The sequence below is a fragment of the Oryx dammah genome, unplaced genomic scaffold, assembly GCF_014754425.2.
Source record: "Oryx dammah isolate SB20612 unplaced genomic scaffold, SCBI_Odam_1.1 HiC_scaffold_8, whole genome shotgun sequence".
In the NCBI taxonomy this organism is placed as follows: Eukaryota; Metazoa; Chordata; class Mammalia; order Artiodactyla; family Bovidae; genus Oryx; species Oryx dammah.
In genome coordinates, this window is record NW_024070192.1 from 54,282,864 (window position 1) to 54,302,305 (window position 19,442).

At 41.9% G+C, this 19,442-nt stretch overlaps 1 protein-coding gene across 1 annotated transcript in view; it reads left to right on the forward strand.

Annotated features, from left to right (window-relative positions):
• COIL (coilin) overlaps positions 1 to 17,983 on the forward strand; it is a 22,344-nt gene extending 4,361 nt beyond the window's left edge. Inside the window, exons 2-7 of the mRNA XM_040244279.1 lie at positions 7,965 to 9,075; positions 9,194 to 9,280; positions 9,761 to 9,808; positions 12,738 to 12,807; positions 15,709 to 15,797; positions 17,024 to 17,983. Of these exons, the coding sequence (XP_040100213.1) occupies positions 7,965 to 9,075; positions 9,194 to 9,280; positions 9,761 to 9,808; positions 12,738 to 12,807; positions 15,709 to 15,797; positions 17,024 to 17,089 (1,471 nt within the window). The 3' untranslated portion in view covers positions 17,090 to 17,983. The remainder of the gene's footprint in view (positions 1 to 7,964; positions 9,076 to 9,193; positions 9,281 to 9,760; positions 9,809 to 12,737; positions 12,808 to 15,708; positions 15,798 to 17,023) is intronic.
• Positions 17,984 to 19,442: the final 1,459 nt, after the last annotated feature.

The window sequence follows — 19,442 nt, forward strand, 5'->3', positions numbered from 1 at the left end:
TGCAGCCCACCAGGCTCCTCCGTCCATGGGATTCTGCAGGCAAGAGCGCTGGAGTGGGTGCCACTGCCTTCTCCAAAGAGGCAGAATAGCTGCGTGTGAATATCCTGTAACATTTCAGTCCACCTAAAACAAGTTCAATTATGTCAGTTGCTAGGCGGCGTTGAGCTCACCTTTGAAAGGGAAATTTTAGTGCCACCATTTTGTAATGCTAGTGGGTCGGCCTTACAGAAACCTGCCCATCTTTCCCACTGGTCGCTGAGCCAGAGGGCAAACACCCACCTGCTGCCGCTCCTCACACGGCAACCTCGGGGTGTCCTGAGAATTAAGGTGTAGTTAGGTATATTCCTAGGTATTTTATTATTTTTGTTGCAGTAGTAAATGGAATTGATTCCTTAATTTCTCTTTCTGATTTTTCATTGTTTTTATATAGGAATGCAAGTGATTTCTGTGTATTAATTTTGTATGTACAAAATCAAGGCTTCTTTTTAAAAGCTTCATTTACAGTGAAAAAAAGTTAGAGTTGTGAACCAGGCTACTTCCTTCTGCTTGCTCTTTGTTAAATGTTGAATATTCTTTTTCCCAGAGTATGTCAGATTCATACGATTTTTTTATAGCATCAGGGAATTTAATTTGGAACAGTTGCTGTATCTTTGAGTGCATGTATGTATCTTTCTGTCTTTCTTATAAAAGCAGGAACACTATGATTTACTAATAATGTTTAGCTATTTCCAATGACAATTTGAAATAGTCCAGGTTTCAAAAAAAGTTGTTTTTCTTTTTTATTCATTCTATTTGCTCTGCAATTCAGGGACTATTTTTTATAAATATTGCATCCTCTCCTGTTATGTTTACTTTCTGATCTCTCTCCTGCTTCATGAATTAATAACTTGCTGATAGCTAATTGCAGTTGTACTTCATTTAATGAATCATCTGAAAATTAAACTCCTTATAATGAAGTTAGCAATGTCAAAAGCAAACTATGAAAGCAGTTGTAGGAAATAAATGCAGCGCCAGTGGTAGGCAGAATTCTTCCTAAACACCAGATGCACAGTTGCATATGTCAAAAATGTCTCTGCAGCTGGCTTCAGTGGTAAATGGGGGAGACCTTAGGAAAAAGTTGAATTTGGAAAAGTCGTGTATGTTTTTGTGGTTTCCTGTCCCCAGTCATTTGCTTGTCTTCCTCAGACAGACTCACTTTTCTTCAGAGCTACAGAAGAAAACGATCTCTTTTCTCAACGGTACCTAATATTTTTGGAGTAGAGCAAAATAGTTTTGTGTTTCTGTATATTATCTTCTTGTGCCGTGTGGACTGGGTGATCATTCCACGTTTTGCTGCTAAGTGCAGAAGATGGTTGAGAAAGGAGAGATCATGATGGAACACAAATGATCAGGGAATTTAGCAGTAGCTGAAGGGTAGGTAGGGAAATGTTGGATGGCCCTATATAGTCGTGGAGGCAGAAGCAATACTAACTTGGTGAATAGATGAGTTTGACCAGCAGAAGGGCTTTGTTGGGATTGCCAGGAGTGCTTAGAGAATTCTCATGAGGGAACGTGGAGCCTGGTTGTGGGAATCCTGAGAAATAACCCTGGAGGCTCAAGAGCATCTCCACACTTGCCTGGCGTGGTCACTTCCTCACAGCCCCTTCTTTTGAACCCCCAGAAGCTGACTCCTCTGCCTCCAGGCTGCTGACGGTGGCCTCCTGAAGGCAGTCTCCATCCCCCCTGGGAAGAGGATGCATTCCCGTTTGCCTGGAGCCCTGTTAGTCTGCAAGGGCCACTCATGAAATACCACAGGCTTAAGCAACCGAAAGTTCTCTCTCACTATTCTGGAGCCTGAAAATCTAAGATTAAGATGTTGGCAAGTTTTGGGTTTTATTGAGGCCTCTGTCCTTGGCTCGTTGGTATCTCCCTTACTGTGTCTTCACATGACCTTTTCTCTGTTGTCACAAGAAGGTACATGTCTGATGTCTCCTTATGTGTCCACATTTTCTCTTTCATCAGGACACCAGTCACAGTGGACTAGGGCCCACTCTAACGGCCTTATCTTAATTTTATTACCTCTTCAAAGGCTCGTCTCTAAATACAGCCACATTAGAGTACTCTGGGTTAGGGCTTCATAGAAGAATTTTAAGGGGACACAATTTAGCCTATTACACTCCCTGAAGGGAGCTTCACAGAGGCCTGCCGGCGGCCCCTGGCTTGCAGAGCGACCAGGTGAGGTGAGAGCTCTCTGTTGAAGAGTCATTCTGTGAGAAAACAAAGTGCCTGCTCTCCTCTGTCACTCTTTGACCCTGTGACATTTGATGCTTATTATTAAATACAGACCATTAGAGACGAGTTCTCATTTCATGGTGCTGTGATCAGTAGCTCCTTGGGTGGCCAGCCAAGCCCCTCTGACATGTCTGTGAGGCTGGCAGTAAGCATGAAGAAGACAGTGTTTGAGCCAGACTGAGAGCAGTCCGGTTTCCGGAAATCTTGGATGCCGGAGGAGGTCCTTGCCGTTAAGGCTGCTGCTGTTTGTGCAGCTCTGGGTCTCTTGATGCCAAATCTCATTTTGTGGCATGCTGATGGTTCCAGGAATATAGAATGCCAGGCGCTCTTCTCTGTCCTATCGAGGAGCGTGCTTGTCTAATGCCCTTGGGTTTTCCCTATACATACTGCCGTGGTGAATATTCTTCTGTATCGTTGTGTACGTGAGCAATGACTCAGTAAGATCATTCCTAGAAGGGGTACTACTTGGTCAAATGTTAAAATCTGATAAGTACTGTCAGGTTGGCCTCCAGAAAAGTTGTACAGGTCTGTATTTATGCCAAGAATATGTGGGTTACCTTTGTTCAATGTCGTGAGAAAGGTAAGAGAGTGATGGAGAGGAGAGTGATTAAGAGATCAGGGTCTAGATTCAGAGCGCTGGATTCGAATTTTGGCTCTGTGACTCATTAGCGGTGTGCCCTTGCTCAGATAACTTACTTCTCTGTAGGTGGTGATGCAGGGGACACACGGGGCTCCAGGAGATTGCAGATTCCTGCTTACACCCACTTTTTTGAATTTCACCTCCATTTGATGGGACAAGTTCATTAAAAACCCACCAACTCCTGTCCTCAGAAGACATTCATTTTATTAATACATTCATTGTATTAATAAAAATTAGAACTAACACTTAGATAGCTCTTGCTCTTAGCCCAGCACTGCTCTAAACATATATGGTAGCTCATTTGAGTACTATATTATTACCCTCATTTTCACAGATGAGATAAGTTGAAATAATGATATTTTAAACTTTTAACCAAAGGCAGAAGAAGATTTGAATTCAGTCACTTTGGCCCTGGCAGGCAATGACTAGAGGGAGTGGGGAGGTGTCAGGCAGCACAAATGATCACGTCTTCTGTATTTATATATGATAGAATCCTCAAAGTGAACTTGCAGATTTAAAGGGAATACCTTACATTTTAATACGTTTTACCCAGTTTGCCCTGCAAAGAGTTTGAGTGAACAGGGAGTCTTAAAAATTTCTTGGATTATACAGGCCGTCTGTCTTCACTGCTCATTGTACAGGTCGCTCACTGTTCTTTGTAAAAGGACAGCTTCATTCACTTTTGTTTGTGAGCAGACAGTTACATTTGTTGTCTGTGATCCAAGTGGAGAAATGAAGAGCATTGCCAGAGAAGCATCCCCCCTGAAAAGAAGGGTGACCGGGCAAGTGAGCCGTTTCTCGTTCCCTGGCTGGCATTGAGTTTCTCAGTCTTAGTATGTTCCAAACTGGACTTCTCTGCAGTAGCAGCAGATGGCGAGGCTGCAGCAGTCACAGGTCGAGCACCCATAGACCCCTGGTCTTGCGAGTGGGCGAGGTGTCGCTCAAGCTGCTTGGGAAGGCTCCTCTGGAAGCCAGGGTCCTGCCTGCAGCGGACGCAGCGCGTGCGGCGTCCCAGTGAGCTAATGGGCCCCAGTGACTGAACAGAGGCTGACGTCTGTCTCCTTTTCATTCACTTACTTATCTTAATTGGAGGATAGTTACAGTATTATGACGGTTTGGGCCATACATCAGTTTGAATCGGCCACAGGTATATGGAACACATGTCCCATACATGTGTTCCCCCTCCACCTTGAACCCCCCTCCCACCTCCCTCCCCACCCTAACCCTCTGGGTTGTCCCAGAGCACCGGCTTTGCGTGCCCTGCTTCATGCATCGAACTTGCACTGGTCATCTATTTTACATACGGTAATGTACACGTTTCAGTGATATCCCACCCTCGCCTTCTCCCACTGAGTCCAAAAGTCTGTTCTTTACATCTGTGTCTCCTTTGCTGCCCTGCATGCAGGATCATTGGTACTGTCTTCCTAAATTCCATAATATGCATGAATATACAGTATTTGTCCTTCTCTTTCTGACTTACTTCACTCTGTATAATAGGCTCCAAGTTCATCCACCTCATTTGAACTGACTCAAATGTGTTCCTTTTTATAGCTGAGTAATATTCCACTGTGGTATGTATGACAGCTTCCTTATCCACTCGTCTGCCAGTGGACAGCCTTCCATGTCCTGGCTATTGTAAACAGTGCTGCGATGAACATGGGGGTACATGTGTCTCTTTCAATTCTGGTTTCCTCGGGGTGTATCCTCAGCAGTGGGATTGCTGGGTCATATGGCAGTTGTATTCCCAGTTTTTTATTTTCATTTTTTAAGGAATCTCCACACTGTTCTCCATAGTGGCTGTACCAGTTTGCATTCCCACCAATGATGTAAGAGCGTTCCCTTTTCTCTATACCCTCTCCAGCATTTCTTGTTATAGACTTATTGATGATGCTTATTCTGACCTGAGATGATACGTCATTGTAGTTTTGATTTGCATTTCTCTAATAATGAGTGACATTGGAAAAGACTCTGATGCTGGGAGGGATTGGGGGCAGGAGGAGAAGGGGACGACAGAGGGTGAGATGGCTGGATGACATCACTGACTCGATGGATGTGAGTCTGAGTGAACTCCGGGAGTTGGTGATGGACAGGGAGGCCTGGCGTGCTGCAATTCATGGGGTCGCAAAGAGTTGGACACGACTGAGCGACTGAACTGAACTGAACTGAACTGAATAATGAGTGATGTTGAGCATCTTTTCATGTGTTTGTTACCCATCTGTGTGTCTTCTTTGGAGAAATGTCTGTTTAGGTCTTTTGCCCACTTTTTGATTGGGTTGTTTGTTTTTCTGGTATTGAGCTGCATGTATATTTTGGAGATTAGTTCTTTGTCAGTTGTTTCGTTTGCTGTTATTTTCTCCCACTCTGAGATCTGTCTTTTCACTTTGCTTATAATTTCCTTCATTGTGCAAAAGCTTTTCAGTTCAGTTGGGTCCCACGTGTTTATTTTTTTCTTTCCATTACTCTAGGAGGTAGGTCATGTAGCATCTTGCTGTGATTTATGTCATAGAGTGTTCTGCCTATGTTTTCCTGTAAGAGTTTTATAGTTTCTGGTCTTACATATAGGTCCTTAATCCATTTTTAGTTTATTTTTGTGTATGGTGTTAGCAAGTGTCCTCATTTCATTCTTTTACATGTAGTTGACCACTTTTCCCAGCACCACTCGTTGAAGAGATTGTCTTTTCTCCATGATTTATTTTTTTGCCTCCTTTGTCAAAGATAAGGTGTCCATAGGTGCGTGGGTTTCCTGCATCTATTTTCAAAGTGTGATGAAAAGTTTGGTACTAATTGGCATCTCAGAATTGAAACCTGAATCATTGCATCGCTACAAGTGAAAACAAATGATCAAAGATGTTATGGAAAGTTCCATATCCTGCAAGTTCCTCAGTAGTTCTTAGATTCGCAGTATCCCAGACTAGCTTTTGCCAGCTTAAGGGTTACTTCCTTGCTTCTAGGTGCCGACGTCCACAGCTGAGAACAGCAGGTAATGAGTTTTTATTATGTAAGTCCCTGCTATTTCAGAGTTTTATTTCTCTCTGTGTCCTCCTTCTGGTATCAATAGCTTTTATTTTATCTTTGTGTGTATGTGTCTGTATATTTGTGTATTCTGAAGAATAACTGAGGATTTTTTTTCAACTACCACATTGAGATAAATCCATAGCATTAATGTACCTTCAAAAATTTAAAGAATGCCTATAATCTATTTTATTACTCACTGGTTGTACTTTATTTTCAAATCTGATTGCATTGTTCCCTGGTCACTAAAAGTACTTGATGAAAGGTACACCTGGATATAAATAGGTTGAAAGAATAGTGTTTGTTTTTAGCAGGCGTTTTTAAACACCCACTGTGTGCTTGACATTGGTGACACTCAGGTTTCTGTCACTCTGGCTGTGCATATTAGAATTAACTGTCGCCAGTCCAGGGAGGAACAGAATACCTTTACTACAGTAAAGTGCTGTTGGATGAACTGTGTATTAGAGTTCTCCAGAGAAACAGAAACAATACGGGCTGTAGCTGTAGATGTAGAAATGAGGTTTTCAATAAGGACTTGGCTCATGAGAGTATGGAGACTGAGAAGTCCCAAGATCTGCAGTTGGCAGTCTGGAGACCCGGGAAAGCTGATGATAAACTTCCAGCCCAAGTGCAAAGGCCTGAGAACCAGGAGAGCTGATGGTATATTTCAGTCTGATTCCTAGTCTAAATGAAGAGAAGTTTTTCTGATGTCTGAGCTCAAAGGTAGGCAGGGGGTGGGAATTCCCTCTTGCTCAGCCTTTTATTCTGAGTCTCATTCATATTGGGACCGTCTGCTCACAAAGGTGGGCTTCCCAGTGGCACTAGTGGTGAAGAATCCGCCTCCCAATTCAGGAGACTAAGAGATGGGAGTTCAATCCCTGGGTTGGGAAGATCCCCTGGAGGAGGGCACAGCAACCCATTTCAGTATTCTTGCTTGGAGAATCCCAGAGACATGGCTGCCTGGTGGGCTACAGTCCACAGGGTCACGAAGAGTTGGACACAACTGAAGCGGCTTAGCACATACACTTGGTCCCAAAGGTGGTCAGTCTGCTTAGTGCACAAATTCAGATGTTAATCGCATTCTGAAACACCCCCACAGACACACCCAGAACAATGTTTAACCAACTATCTGGGTACCCCAGGGCCTAGTCAGATTGAAAGTGAAAGTCAGTCATGTCTGACTCTTTGCAACCCCATGGACTATATATAGTTCATGTAGTTCTCTAGGCCAGAATACTGGAGTGGGTAGCCATTCCCTTTTCCAGTGGATCTTTCCAACCCAGGGATCAAACCCAGTTCTCCCACATTGCAGGTGGATTCTTTACCAGCTGAGCCAAGAGGGAACCCCAGGAATACTGGAGTGGGTAGCCTATCCCTTCTCTAGGGGATCTTCCTGACCCAGGAATTGAACCGGGGTCTCCTGCATTGCAGGCAGATTCTTTACCAACTGAGCTTTCAGGGAAGCCAGGTTGACAACATGAAATTAATAATCACCAAATGTTATAGAATTTTATCATGGCTGTCAGTACAGTTTAAAACATGTTCAGTGTTTTCCTAAATTCAAACAAAATAAAAATGAAATCTGATTTTAAAAAATAGCTTACAACTAAAAGCAAAATGGGTAATCAGCATTGTCACCATTTAGGGTAGGCACATAACATAGTGGAAAGGTCGTGAACTTTGGAATTAGAGAAACAAGCTTGAGTTACATTTCTGTGACTTACTGGCTGTGGGTCCTGGGCAGTTAATTGTATGAACTGTAATTTTGTGATCAGTTTTAAAATGAAAAGAAATCTACTTCACGATGGTGTTTAGATGAAAGAAATCTGATTTTAGGATGCAGTAGATGATCAATAAATAAAACTAGTTGTTTGAAAGTTGACCGTAAGTGATACCATAGATCATTTTGTTAAAAAGAGTCTTTTATCTTGAAGTGATTTGACCTTTTTTTCACTGCCTGATGTAATCATGTTAGCGTATAACTATGTCCTGGAGACATGCTTATGAATTACTAAAGCTTTCTCTCTTGTTCTTTTAACAGAGTTAAATTAGAAGAGAGAGGAATTGCTGAGAGTCCTGTAACAGTTAGTAATGGGGATAGTACTCGTTTATTACCTAGAAAAGCAAAGAAGCGGGCATTTAAGTTGGACGAAGATGAAGAAACTGAACTAGATTACAGAAATTCAAAGAAGCATTGGAAGAGGCATGAGAACAATAACAGTGAGAAGACCTTGGATTTAGAACCGAAAGCTGCCACAGACCAGAGTGTGAGTAAAAAAAACAAGAGGAAAAACAAAGCCACGTGTGATGCAGTGGAGATAGATGATGGAGAGACTGAAAAAAAATCGCCAAAGAAGAAGGAGAAACGTGAATATAAAAAACATGCCAAGACTCCCAAGTCTTCTAAAGCACAGTCTGTGAAAGAGTGGACCCTCCAAAAGTGCAGCCCTAAAGCTCTTCCTGCTAGAAACAGCCTTGTGAAAGCCAACAGGAAAGGTGGCATGGTCGTCCGTACAAAAGACAGTCCTGATTCCTCCTCGGAGTCTGAGTCTTACCACGAATCAACCAGTGATGGCCTCAGCAACGTCATCTTGGAGGTCAGACACTCCTCAGAGAAAATCTCGACTGACATGTCAAAGGACGGATCCTCTGTGAAAACCACAGCTGCAAATAAAGTGGCTCCAAAAACTGGTTTTACCTCTGTCCCTGTCAAGGGCAAGACCTCCAGAACATCATCTTCCAGTTCAGACTCGAGTTCAGAGTCAGACGATCAATGCGTGATGCCAAAAAGGACCCCCGAGTGTACTGCAGAGTTCTTAAAGACTGTAGGCCTCTTTGTAGGAAGAAATTGTCCAGGGCCATCATCACAGGCTCCAAACGCCTCTGGATGGAGGCAGTCGGACCCAAACAGTGGCAGTCGGACCCAAACAGTCCTCTGTCCTCCTCCCAATGTGACTCTCCCCGCCGGTTTGGGAAGAGGCTGGGGTAGAGGAGAGGACCTTCTTTCCTGGAAGGGAGCGAGGGGGCGGGGTATGCGGGGGAGAGGTCGAGGACGAGGGCATGCTGTTCCCTATGTTTTAAATAGAAACGCCGACCATCAGAAGCAACAACAGTTGAATGAAGTGGTGACAAACTCATCTACCATCATCCAGGTAAGTATTTCTGTGAGCGCGTGTCTTCCCCTTTCCTCGTGCTGTGTGTCTGGAGTGGATGTCGGGGTTCACATTTTCTCACCAGTAACAAAGTCTCATGACTAATACTGTTTTTCAGAATCCCATGGAGACACACAGGAAGGACTACAGTCTCCTGCCACTGTTAGCAGCCGCCCCTCAAGTCGGAGAGAAGATTGCATTTAAGGTATATATTTAAAAACGACAACAGTTAACAACAAAAGAGTTTATTCCTCTTCCCAGTAAACTTACTCATTAGCACATTAGGTTATATTTGTATTTATAAGTTAGTATATGTTAATAAAATTTAATGAATTATTAAACTAACTTACATTTATAAAAACTCGTCCTGAATCATATCTTTCATGTTCTCTTGCCACGTAGTAGGTGCCCAGTAATTATTTTCTGAGTGAATAAAAATGGCTCAGCCTGATGTCTGGAACACAGCAAGTGCTCAATAAAAAAAGGCTCTACATGTCACCTCCAAACCTCCCAAGACCCCCCAAAGAACCTTTCCTACTTGAACCCCTGTTTTGCTACAGGCTCTTGGTAGGGCTTCCTGAGTCGTGGAGTAAGCACCGGCACGTGGCATGTTTTGTTTTCTTAGGAGTAAGGAAAAGGAAACACGAGGTATCTGTATTTGTGAATTTTGTTTCTTCTTTTTCAGCTTTTGGAACTAACATCCAATTATTCTCCTGATGTCTCTGACTACAAGGTAAGGGTCTTTATTTACAAATAATCAAATGTCAGTACATTAAAGAAGCTAAAATCATGTTTAATACTGCTAATTATAGATAACAGATTTTTATGGAGTAAACAGTGCTGTAAAGTAGAAAATAAAAATATTATCCAAATGTAAACTTTTTAATAATATCAGTTGGAGGTCTCCCAGTGTTATAATACCTAGGAGGACTATAGAGTGAGAATGACAATCTTTTTTTTACTCAGTTTTTTCTGATCAGCTTAGATGCACAAAGTTGTTTGAATATCCCTCCCCATGATCCTTGTCTTTGAAAGGAAATACAGTAGCTCTTAGTCAGAGGGGCCTTCCCAGATGGCTCAGTGGTGAAGAATCTGTCTCCCGGCGTAGGCGATGCAGGTGATACGGGCTCAGTCCCTGGGTCGGGAAGATCCCCTGGAGTAGGAGATGGAAACCCACTCCAGTATTCTTGCCTGGAGAATCCCGTGGACAGTGGAGCCTGCCGGGTGAGCACGCACGCACAGACTCAGCCGGAAAATCTGATTATTTTCGGCATGGGAATCTATTTCATATATTTATGATTTTCTATTGGTTCAGTCAGTTCCGTCGCTCAGTCGTGTCCAACTCTGCAGTCCCATGGACTGCAGCACGCCAGGCTTCCCTGTCCATCATCAACTCCTGGAGCTTGCTCAGACTCATGTCCCTTGAGTCGGTGATGCCATCCAACCATCTCATCCTCTCTTGTCCCCTTCTTCTGCCTTCAATCTTTCCCAGCATCAGGGTCTTTTCCAATGAGTCAGTTCTTCGCATCAGGTGGCCAAAGTATTGGAGTTGCAGCTTCAGCATCAGTCTTTCCAATAAATATTCAGGACTGGTTTCCTTTAGGATGGATTGGTTTGATCTTGCAGTCCAAGGGACTCTCAAGAGTCTTCTTGAACAGCACAGTTTAAAAGCATCAATTCTTTGGCACTCAGCTTTCTTTATGGTCTAACTCTCACATCCATACGTGACTACTGGAAAAACCACAGCTTTGACTAGACGAACCTTTGTTGGCAAAGTAATGTCTCTGCTTTTTAATATGCTGTATAGGTTGGTCATAGCTTTTCTTCCAAGGAGCAAGCGTCTTTTAATTTCATGGCTGCAGTCACCATCTGCAGTGATTTTGGAGCCCCCCAACTATTTCCCCTGTTTTCCCATCTATTTCCCATGAAGTGATGGGACCGGATGCCATGATCTTTGTTTTCTGAATGTTGAGTTTAAGCCAACTTTTTCACTCTCCTCTTTCACTTTCATCAGGAGGCTCTTTAGTTCCTCTTTACTTCCTGCCATAAGGGTGGTGTCATCTGTGTATATGAGGTTATTGATATTTCTCCCGGCAATCTTGATGCCACCTGTGCTTCAGCCAGCCCAGCATTCCTGTTGGTTACTATGATCTAATATGGTTTCTTTTGCCTTACCAGTTAACCACAGGTAATTCACAAATATTATCCTTGGAATTTCCTTATTTAATATTTGTGTGGGACTTCATACTGGCATATGAACTTCACCACAGTTCAGCAAAAGTGTGACTCAGTGGGATTATAGAATTACATGGTTTCTTCCCTTTCTTACCCATTCAAAATTGTGTTAAAATCTTGTTAAAATGCATACTTTCTTATTTTGATGTGAGATCCAGAATGTAAGTCCATTTTTAAAGGAAATAATTGATATGTTAACATAGTAATATAGATAAGGCACAACAGTGAATTAATCTCAATTGATACCTTGGAAGTCTTTTAAAATCTTGGTAAGAATCTTTGTTCAAAAGCAGGCTAGAAGAAGAATCAGTTCATGAAGAAATTTGGTTGGTTAGTTCTGGGTATTTGGTGTATTTCCATCTTTTCATCTTAGTCCCTTAATATAGGTGACCACATAACTTACCATCTACATCAGAACACTTGCAAATGAAAAGGATTACTACTATATTGATAATTTATACTGAAGGGAAACATAAATGGACCTGTCTTGGGCAGACCAGGATGTTTTTTCACCCTACTACAGATGGTTAATCTAATTCTGCAGTATGTGAGGCAATGGAAATAAACATAGAATTTATATGTCCCACAACCTGTATCAATCATTGATTATAGATGATATAGATTTTTTAAAAATATTACTTTATTTTACTTTACAATACTGTATTGGTTTTGCCATACATCAACATGATATAGATTTTTTTAAATGCATATTAAATAGATGTTGGTCATTATAGTTATTATTTTGGAAAGCTATTTGCTACTTTGTTTCCAGTATTTTTAGGACTTTTCTGAAGTTACTTTCCAAACCATTTCAAGAGTGAAAATCAGTGTTACTTTTTTGCTTTGATGTCAAATGCTGTTATCCAGCTAGATCATTGGCTTTATTCATTAAGCTTGTCTTTAAAAGTCAAAGTTATCTTCAAAGAATGTAGTCTCCCCAACCCCCCGACCCTGTCTAATATGTATCCATGGGATTTTAATTTATGGAGGTGACGAGTGATAACACAGCAGAGTCAGTGCTACTGAAGAGAGGAATTTATTATTTACATTTCCCAAGAGAAAGGAGATGCCCCGCCAGGCAGGCCTCCAGGTGCCAGCATCTGGCTGTGGCCAGGAGGCAGGGGCAGGAGTGAGGAGCTTCCATCCGGGTCTCCTCGGGGTTGGAGGGCAGGCTAGTTTGGATAACTAGAGGCTGTAGGCTCTGGGGCTGTTCCTAGCTGTGTAGAGCCAGCACCAGGGATAATTTAGACCAGAGAAATGTGGCTTGCTGTGGGAGTTATGTTTCAAATACATGTTGACTTATTTAAAAAAATTTCGTTGAAATAAAATTCACATAAAACTCACCATCTTAACTATTTTTAAGTGGTTTTAGTACATTCATCATATTTCACATGTTGATTTTTGACTTGGACTTTTATTTTTGAAAGGAAGGAAGAATATTAAGCCATAACCCGGAGACCCAGCAAGTAGACATAGAAATTCTTTCATCCTTACCTGGTGAGTCTTCTAGAAAGATATTTGAAAGCGTAGGCTCTTCATGTCCGCACTGGCTTCTGAATAGCTTCTACCACGCAGGAGCCGCTGTCTTCCTTGGCCGCCATGGTTACGGTGCCCTCTGCTGCCTCCGTTTGTTGGGTTTGTTCCCCAAACTGTTAGGCACGTTGTTCTTATTATTGTAACCATGTAATTTCATAAAATTACATCAATTAATGAAAATTGATGGCAAAAAAAATTATGTCTATGAAACCTAAATTGAATGATAACTCAGGATCGTTGCTGGAAATTTTGCTCTTGAATTACATGTGATGGGTTAGCTATAAGAGTTTGGGAGGAATTTGATAAAAATCTGAGAAGATTCTGCACTTAAATTGTGTTGCTAGTTTTATATTCTTGCACCCACTTAAAAGACAAAAACAAAAAAGCTCGGGACTTTTCTTGGCGGTCCAGTGGTTAAGGCTCCGTGCTCCCAGTGCAGAGGGTGTGGGTTTGATCCCTGGTGGGAAAACTAAGATCCTCCGTGCTGCATGGCATGACCAGAAAATAAAACCAAACAGAACCCCTCAAAACTCAAAAACTGGAAATTTAATATATGCATTAGGGATAAAGTTTATAAAAGAAAGACAGCTCCAGTCAGTGACTCATAAGACCTACTAGCTCTGTTTGAAAAGGTTGGCAAATGAACATACTTCTCTGTGTTAAATCAAAATAAAAAGTCTGAAATAGATAAGTGTAGCCACACTCTCATGCATTATTTTAAATGGTTCCCTGCTTTATGCCTGAATCACCCCACCCATTTTTGGTTCTGAAACCCTGGAATAACAGGGCTTTTATTGTGTATGGCTTAACTTGGGTTGTGTTTGCAGGGGTCCCTGCCCAGAGATTAGAGGCGATCCCTTTTTCTTTAGCAGACTAAGGAATTAATTATTTTCTGTTCATGTTTGAATAAGATAGTAAAAGAGTCAAGACTGTAGTATGTAGGAATCATTCAAAAAGATTTTTCAGGGGATTCCCTGGTGGTCCAGTGGTTAAGATCTGACGCTTTCTCTGCTGGGGCTCAGGTTCAATCCCTGGTTGGGGAACTAAGATCCTGCCAGGTGTGAGGGCACCCAGAAAAAACACAAACAAAAAACCTTACACTGGTTTTCCAGCTCTCTTCTGATTAGATTTCATTTGAACAAATCCTCCTTAGGAGTGTTGGACAGAGGTTTGTCTGTGGTCAAATTCTGTGGACACAGCCTGATCACTTCTCGTCGGGTGATTGACAGTGATGGTATCCAATTAGAACTTTTCTTTTTGGGAGCATCAAGAAACACCTGATCTGTTTTGTAGCAGAAATACAGGTAGTCCTCACTTTGCATAGTTCTGATATACATGAATTCCAGTTACCGTGGTTTTGTTAAACAGAACCAGTCTCCAGTGACATTGGTATATTAGCTCTTCTTTTTAAAAATACTTGTCTCTTTCTTTGACTGCACTAGGTCTGAGTGGTAGGTCTTCCGTTGTAGCATGTGGGTTCTCGTTCCCTGACCAGGGCTCACACCTGGGCCCCCTGCATTGCGAGTGTGGAGTCTTAGCCACTGGGCCGCCAGGGAGGCCCCTGTTAGCTGTGAGTAATGGGGTGAAGTACTGCCAGCTCTCCAGCCCACACGGATCACCGCACAGTAACAGGTGCCCGTCATGATCGGGGACTAGTCACCTTGCTCCTTGCAGAGTGTTTTGGCGCTGGTCACCGTGCATCTCTTACTCAGTTCCCACACCGCAGCGCAGGGTGTAGTTGTGGTGCCTCCTTTTCTCAGTGATAAACCCACGTGCCACTTTACAAAAGTGGATAATTGAATAGGGACTTGGCCAACAACAATGAAAGTGTGACAGAGAAACAGACAGTGAAAATGCTAAAAGGAACATCCGAATTGAATTTAAGTGAACTCGTAGAAGAAATAGCTCACTGTGGAAACGCTGACTTTGAGCTTTCTGTGAACTTCTTGACATCAGTGAGGAAAGTGGTTATGATGAAAGGAATAAGGATGTCCTAGAAATTACATCAGCAAAAAAACGGAACAAAACGGAGAGAAAGAAACTCTCAGATCTATTTCATAACGTTAAAAACTCGAACTTGCTGAAAGTGGACTCAAACAGAAAGGAGTGTGACGGCTGTGCCAGGCGTGGGAAAGGTCCTCGCTCTGCACTGTGGCTAGATGGCAAAGGGGAGAGCGCTGTCCAAAGCACCTGGATATGTGTGGACACAGAACAGTCACTGTTCTGTCACTGATTCTCATTGTTTCTGTTTTAAGTTAGGTCAGTGTCCTACATAAATAGCAATTTTACTGTGTTTTCATTTCCCCATACAATAAAGGTTTGAATGTTTTGACAAAAAATTTTAACTGTGAGACAGTCATAAGTTTCCCCATTGATTAAGATTGTTTGGCATGATTTCAGCTTGTGTGGTCATTTCTATAGCCCCACCCTACCATGTAAAATGAGGACTGCTGTGTTACCAAGGAAGCATGTATAATTTCTGTGGACACAGCAAGATATAAGAATTTTGCAGAATTCACATCACCTTCTCTTGTTGAAACAAACCAGTTCTGGGGGTGTGGGGGGATTATCTTGTGCTCACACATTCTTTTCTGGGATTGCTGTGCTAGTGTATCAGCTCACTTCTTTTCTGTGATGGGAGGACTGTCGCTGGGGAGTGCCTGAGAAGCCCCTGTCTGTTGACACAGGCTTCAAAGCATCTGCTGTCACTGAGCACTCTATGCTTTCCTGTGTGCACCAGCCTCCACATCAACGGACAGTTTGTTTGTGGTGGTTGGTCTAATGATATGAATTCCCTGTAGAGGAACTTTTTCACTACTGGGAAATGACTTATTGTCTCTCCTTCCTACCTTCTGGTTTCAGCCATGAAAGAACCTGGGAAATTTGATTTGGTTTATCACAACGAAAATGGAGCTGAGGTAGTGGAGTACGCTGTGACGCAGGAGAAGAGGGTAGGTGTGCTTCTCTTCTTGGGATTGCTTGCTTGTCCATCCGCTTGACTGGCCGCTGGTGGTCTGGAAGGTGACACACTGCAGCTTCCTGCACTGCCTGCATGAAATCAGAGGGGATCCCGGCCTTGGGGGGGTCTCCAGAAGTCTCCACTGGGCCTCCCGAGAGTTACCGTGACTCTGACTTAGAACCGTGCAGATAATTTTGAAGGACACACAATGATGAATCTGTCTCCTGATCTTAAGTCCTTAAATTGCCATTTTAGGAAGTATATGGTTTACAGCTTTGCTGGCAGCCAGACTTCCAGAGATGCTGGAATGGCTGCCTCATTAGAGTATGGTAGCGTTGAAGTGAATAGAATTTATATTTAAGAAACCGCTTCTTAAGGTGTTTATATTTGAAATGTTATGATATTATTCTGAAGTTTTACTATTGCAAAGTCACGTTTTATCTGAAATGTAAACTTGTGGAAACCCTAACCAGACTGTATGTTTTGCTTTGTCTTTAGGATAGATGACACTCAGGGATTTACTCCAAAAGCACATTTTTAGGATCTGTGGTAGGCTCTGAAGATTTGGCCCCGTATCCCGTACTTCTTTATTTGCAATATATGCAGTCCCACTTTTCTGTTGAAATGTATTCTTGGAAACTGCACTGGAAAATTAAATGTGGGAGGCTTTCCTCTTGGAGGCCTTATTAAACTGAGGCCTGAAGTAGGGCCTGTAATTACGTTTTTGGACACTAGATGGCTCTCATTATTCATCCAGATGGCCTTCGTTAGCTTTGCTTTCTCTTGGTAAAATGTGAAATAACTCCTCTGTTTTTAGGCAGCACAGGAAAAGAACCATAGAGCTGCATGAAAGGGCATCGGCAGTCTAGTGATAACCCTCTGTCTGGGCCGTATCTGCCTCCCAAGAAGTCTGCAGACTGCTTGTCCATAGAGACTGGTTGGGCAAATCCTTCTGACCCCTTGGTAACCAGCTGGTACCACCCGGCCCCAGCCCATGCTCTAAATCAAAGAAAGATGAAATATATATTTAATACAAGATTTAGCTGTGTTCTAGGTAAACAAGGCCTTCTACCCTAGTTGAACTGAATTTACTGGGACTCAAATCACCTCCAGTCCTCAAGCATTCTTCACAAATAGAAATTGAAGTTTTTAACTGACTAAAATTCATATGACCTCAAAATGACGTCTCTAAACTGAATATTTTCTGTTTTTCCTCAGATAACCGTTTTTTGGAGAGAGTTAATTGATCCAAGATTGATTATCGAATCTCCGAGTAACACATAAAGTGTGGAGCTTCCCCGAGTATGACCTCTCCACCTCGTGGTTTATAAATGTCTTATTTGTGAAAGTGACTATAACCTGAACTGTTTTTTTTTTTTAAAGAAGATTTGTGAGTTGTATGCATTTTCGGTTATCTTCCATTTGCTGCATAGGAAAAAATCTACCTCATCATTTAAAAGAACATGGGTGTTGCTTTTGTAGATCTTTTTTTTTTTTCCCCAGGCTTAATCTTAGTAACAGAATTTACAACATGACATTCCTTCAGGCATCGTTTATAAAACAATACGTACGTTTCTTCTCTTTTTTATTTTTTTCAACCATCAAGTAGCTTATCGTCAGTAGGAGTTTGTAATACCAAATACAGAAAGTGCTGTATATCTTGTCTCAGTAAGTTTTATTAAGTAACGTTTTAAAACATGAAAGCATGTTACTTGACTTAATTTTTTAAAATTTAAGTTGTTCCATTTGACGTGGAACATCTTATACATTTCAAGTGTTTTATACTTGTGATTGTCAGGAGTTAACCAGTAGCTGGGTTTGTTACAGGCAGTGAGTTAAGGAATCCTTTCACACTTTTCTCAACTTTAAGATGAAGGATTCTCAGGGCCTGTGGAGAGCAGTGAAAATAAGTCTGTGTGCTTGGGGAAGAACTAGGGCTCTACTTGAGGGGGAGGGTTCACTATGAGCTCAGGCCAGGGTGACCTGCCCAGCCACTCGATCCCGGGCGCCTGGCTGAGTGTGCTGTGCTGGAGTGAGGGTCTTGAACAGAAACTTCCTTTTCTGTTATTATTCAACGCAAAGCTAAAAAAGGCTGAAATACATACTGTGAAATTGTTTTAACAAAACATCAGATCCCTCCTTTGGCTTTGCAGATTTTTAAATAAAATCATATTGAACTAAACTTCCGTGCTGAGTCATCTTGTTTGAGTTTTGCAGATTGTTACCTTGTTTTATAATAATGCAAAAGATTAAAATTTTCTGTAACAAGGTTTGCCTTGACTAAAGACTTTGATGTCGCAAGGTCTAGTTCAGTGGAGTTCATTAGATCTGGGAGCAACTGGATCAAAGGAAATGTTGTCTACTTCTAAGTTGCATGACATTGATGTGCATCAAAATGGGTCTTTACTGATTTTTAAACAAAAAACATGACTCCAGAAAGAGAGAGATTAGCGTGAATGATGCAGTCCTGGTACTGGGGTCCTGGTGTAAGCATGCTTTCTTTCCAGGTTTGGAAAGCAAGACAATAGTAAAGGCCAGTGGGTGCATGGAAACAGTGCTCAGCACCACTAGTCACCAGGGAAACCAAAACCACAGCGAGATCTCACCTCACACCTATTAGGTGGCTCTTACCAGAAAGATGAGAAATAATCACTGTTGGAGAGGGCATGGGGAAAAGGAAACCCCTGTGCGCCATTGGTGGGAATGCAGATTCACTATGGAGAACAGTATGGAGGTGCCCCCGATTTTTTTTTTTTAATTAAGAATAAAAGTATCATATGATCCAGCAATTTCACTTCTGGGTATTTACCCAAAGAAAACAAAAACACTGACTTAAAAAGATAGCTGTATCCCCATATTCATTGCAACATTATTTACAATAGTCAAGATATGGAGTCATTGATATCCATGGATGGATGAAGAATGGATGAAGTCGTGTGTGTGTATACATATTCAGCCATAAGAAAGAATGAAATCTTGCCATGTGTGATAATGTCGATGGATCTTGAGGGCATTATGCTAAATGACTTAAATCAGACAAAGGCAAATACTATATGATATCACCTATCAAATTACAAAACAAAGATACAAAGAACAGATTGGTGGTTGTCAGTGGCATGGGCTGAAGGTGGGCAAAATGGTAAAGAAGGTCAGAAGTATAAACTTCGAGTTATAAAATAAGTCCTGGGGGTACAATATACACTATGGTATAGATAATAATACTGTATTGCATACTGCATTTGAAAGTTATTCAGAGAGTAGATCTTATAGGCTCTCATCACAAGAAAAAAATGTTGCTGTCTGGTGACTAGACTTTTTGTGGTGGTCATTTTGCAATGTATGTAAGTATTGAATATGTTATACTCCTGAAATGAATGTTATGTGTCAACTAGACCTCAGTTTAAAAAAAGACCTCAGGATGTCTTGTCTTTGGATTATAATAAGTTCACGAGTCATCTTTTCCTCTATGGTGGTGGTTTTCAAAGTGAATAGCAGTCCACCAGAGTCATGGTGTCGATGTAGGGGGTCATTACCTGCATTTTGGGAAACAGGATAGAAAACTAGTGTACCACATTCAGTAAATTTGAGTTTGCTTTATGAAAGAAACGATTTACATATACCCACACGTGCCCTGGAT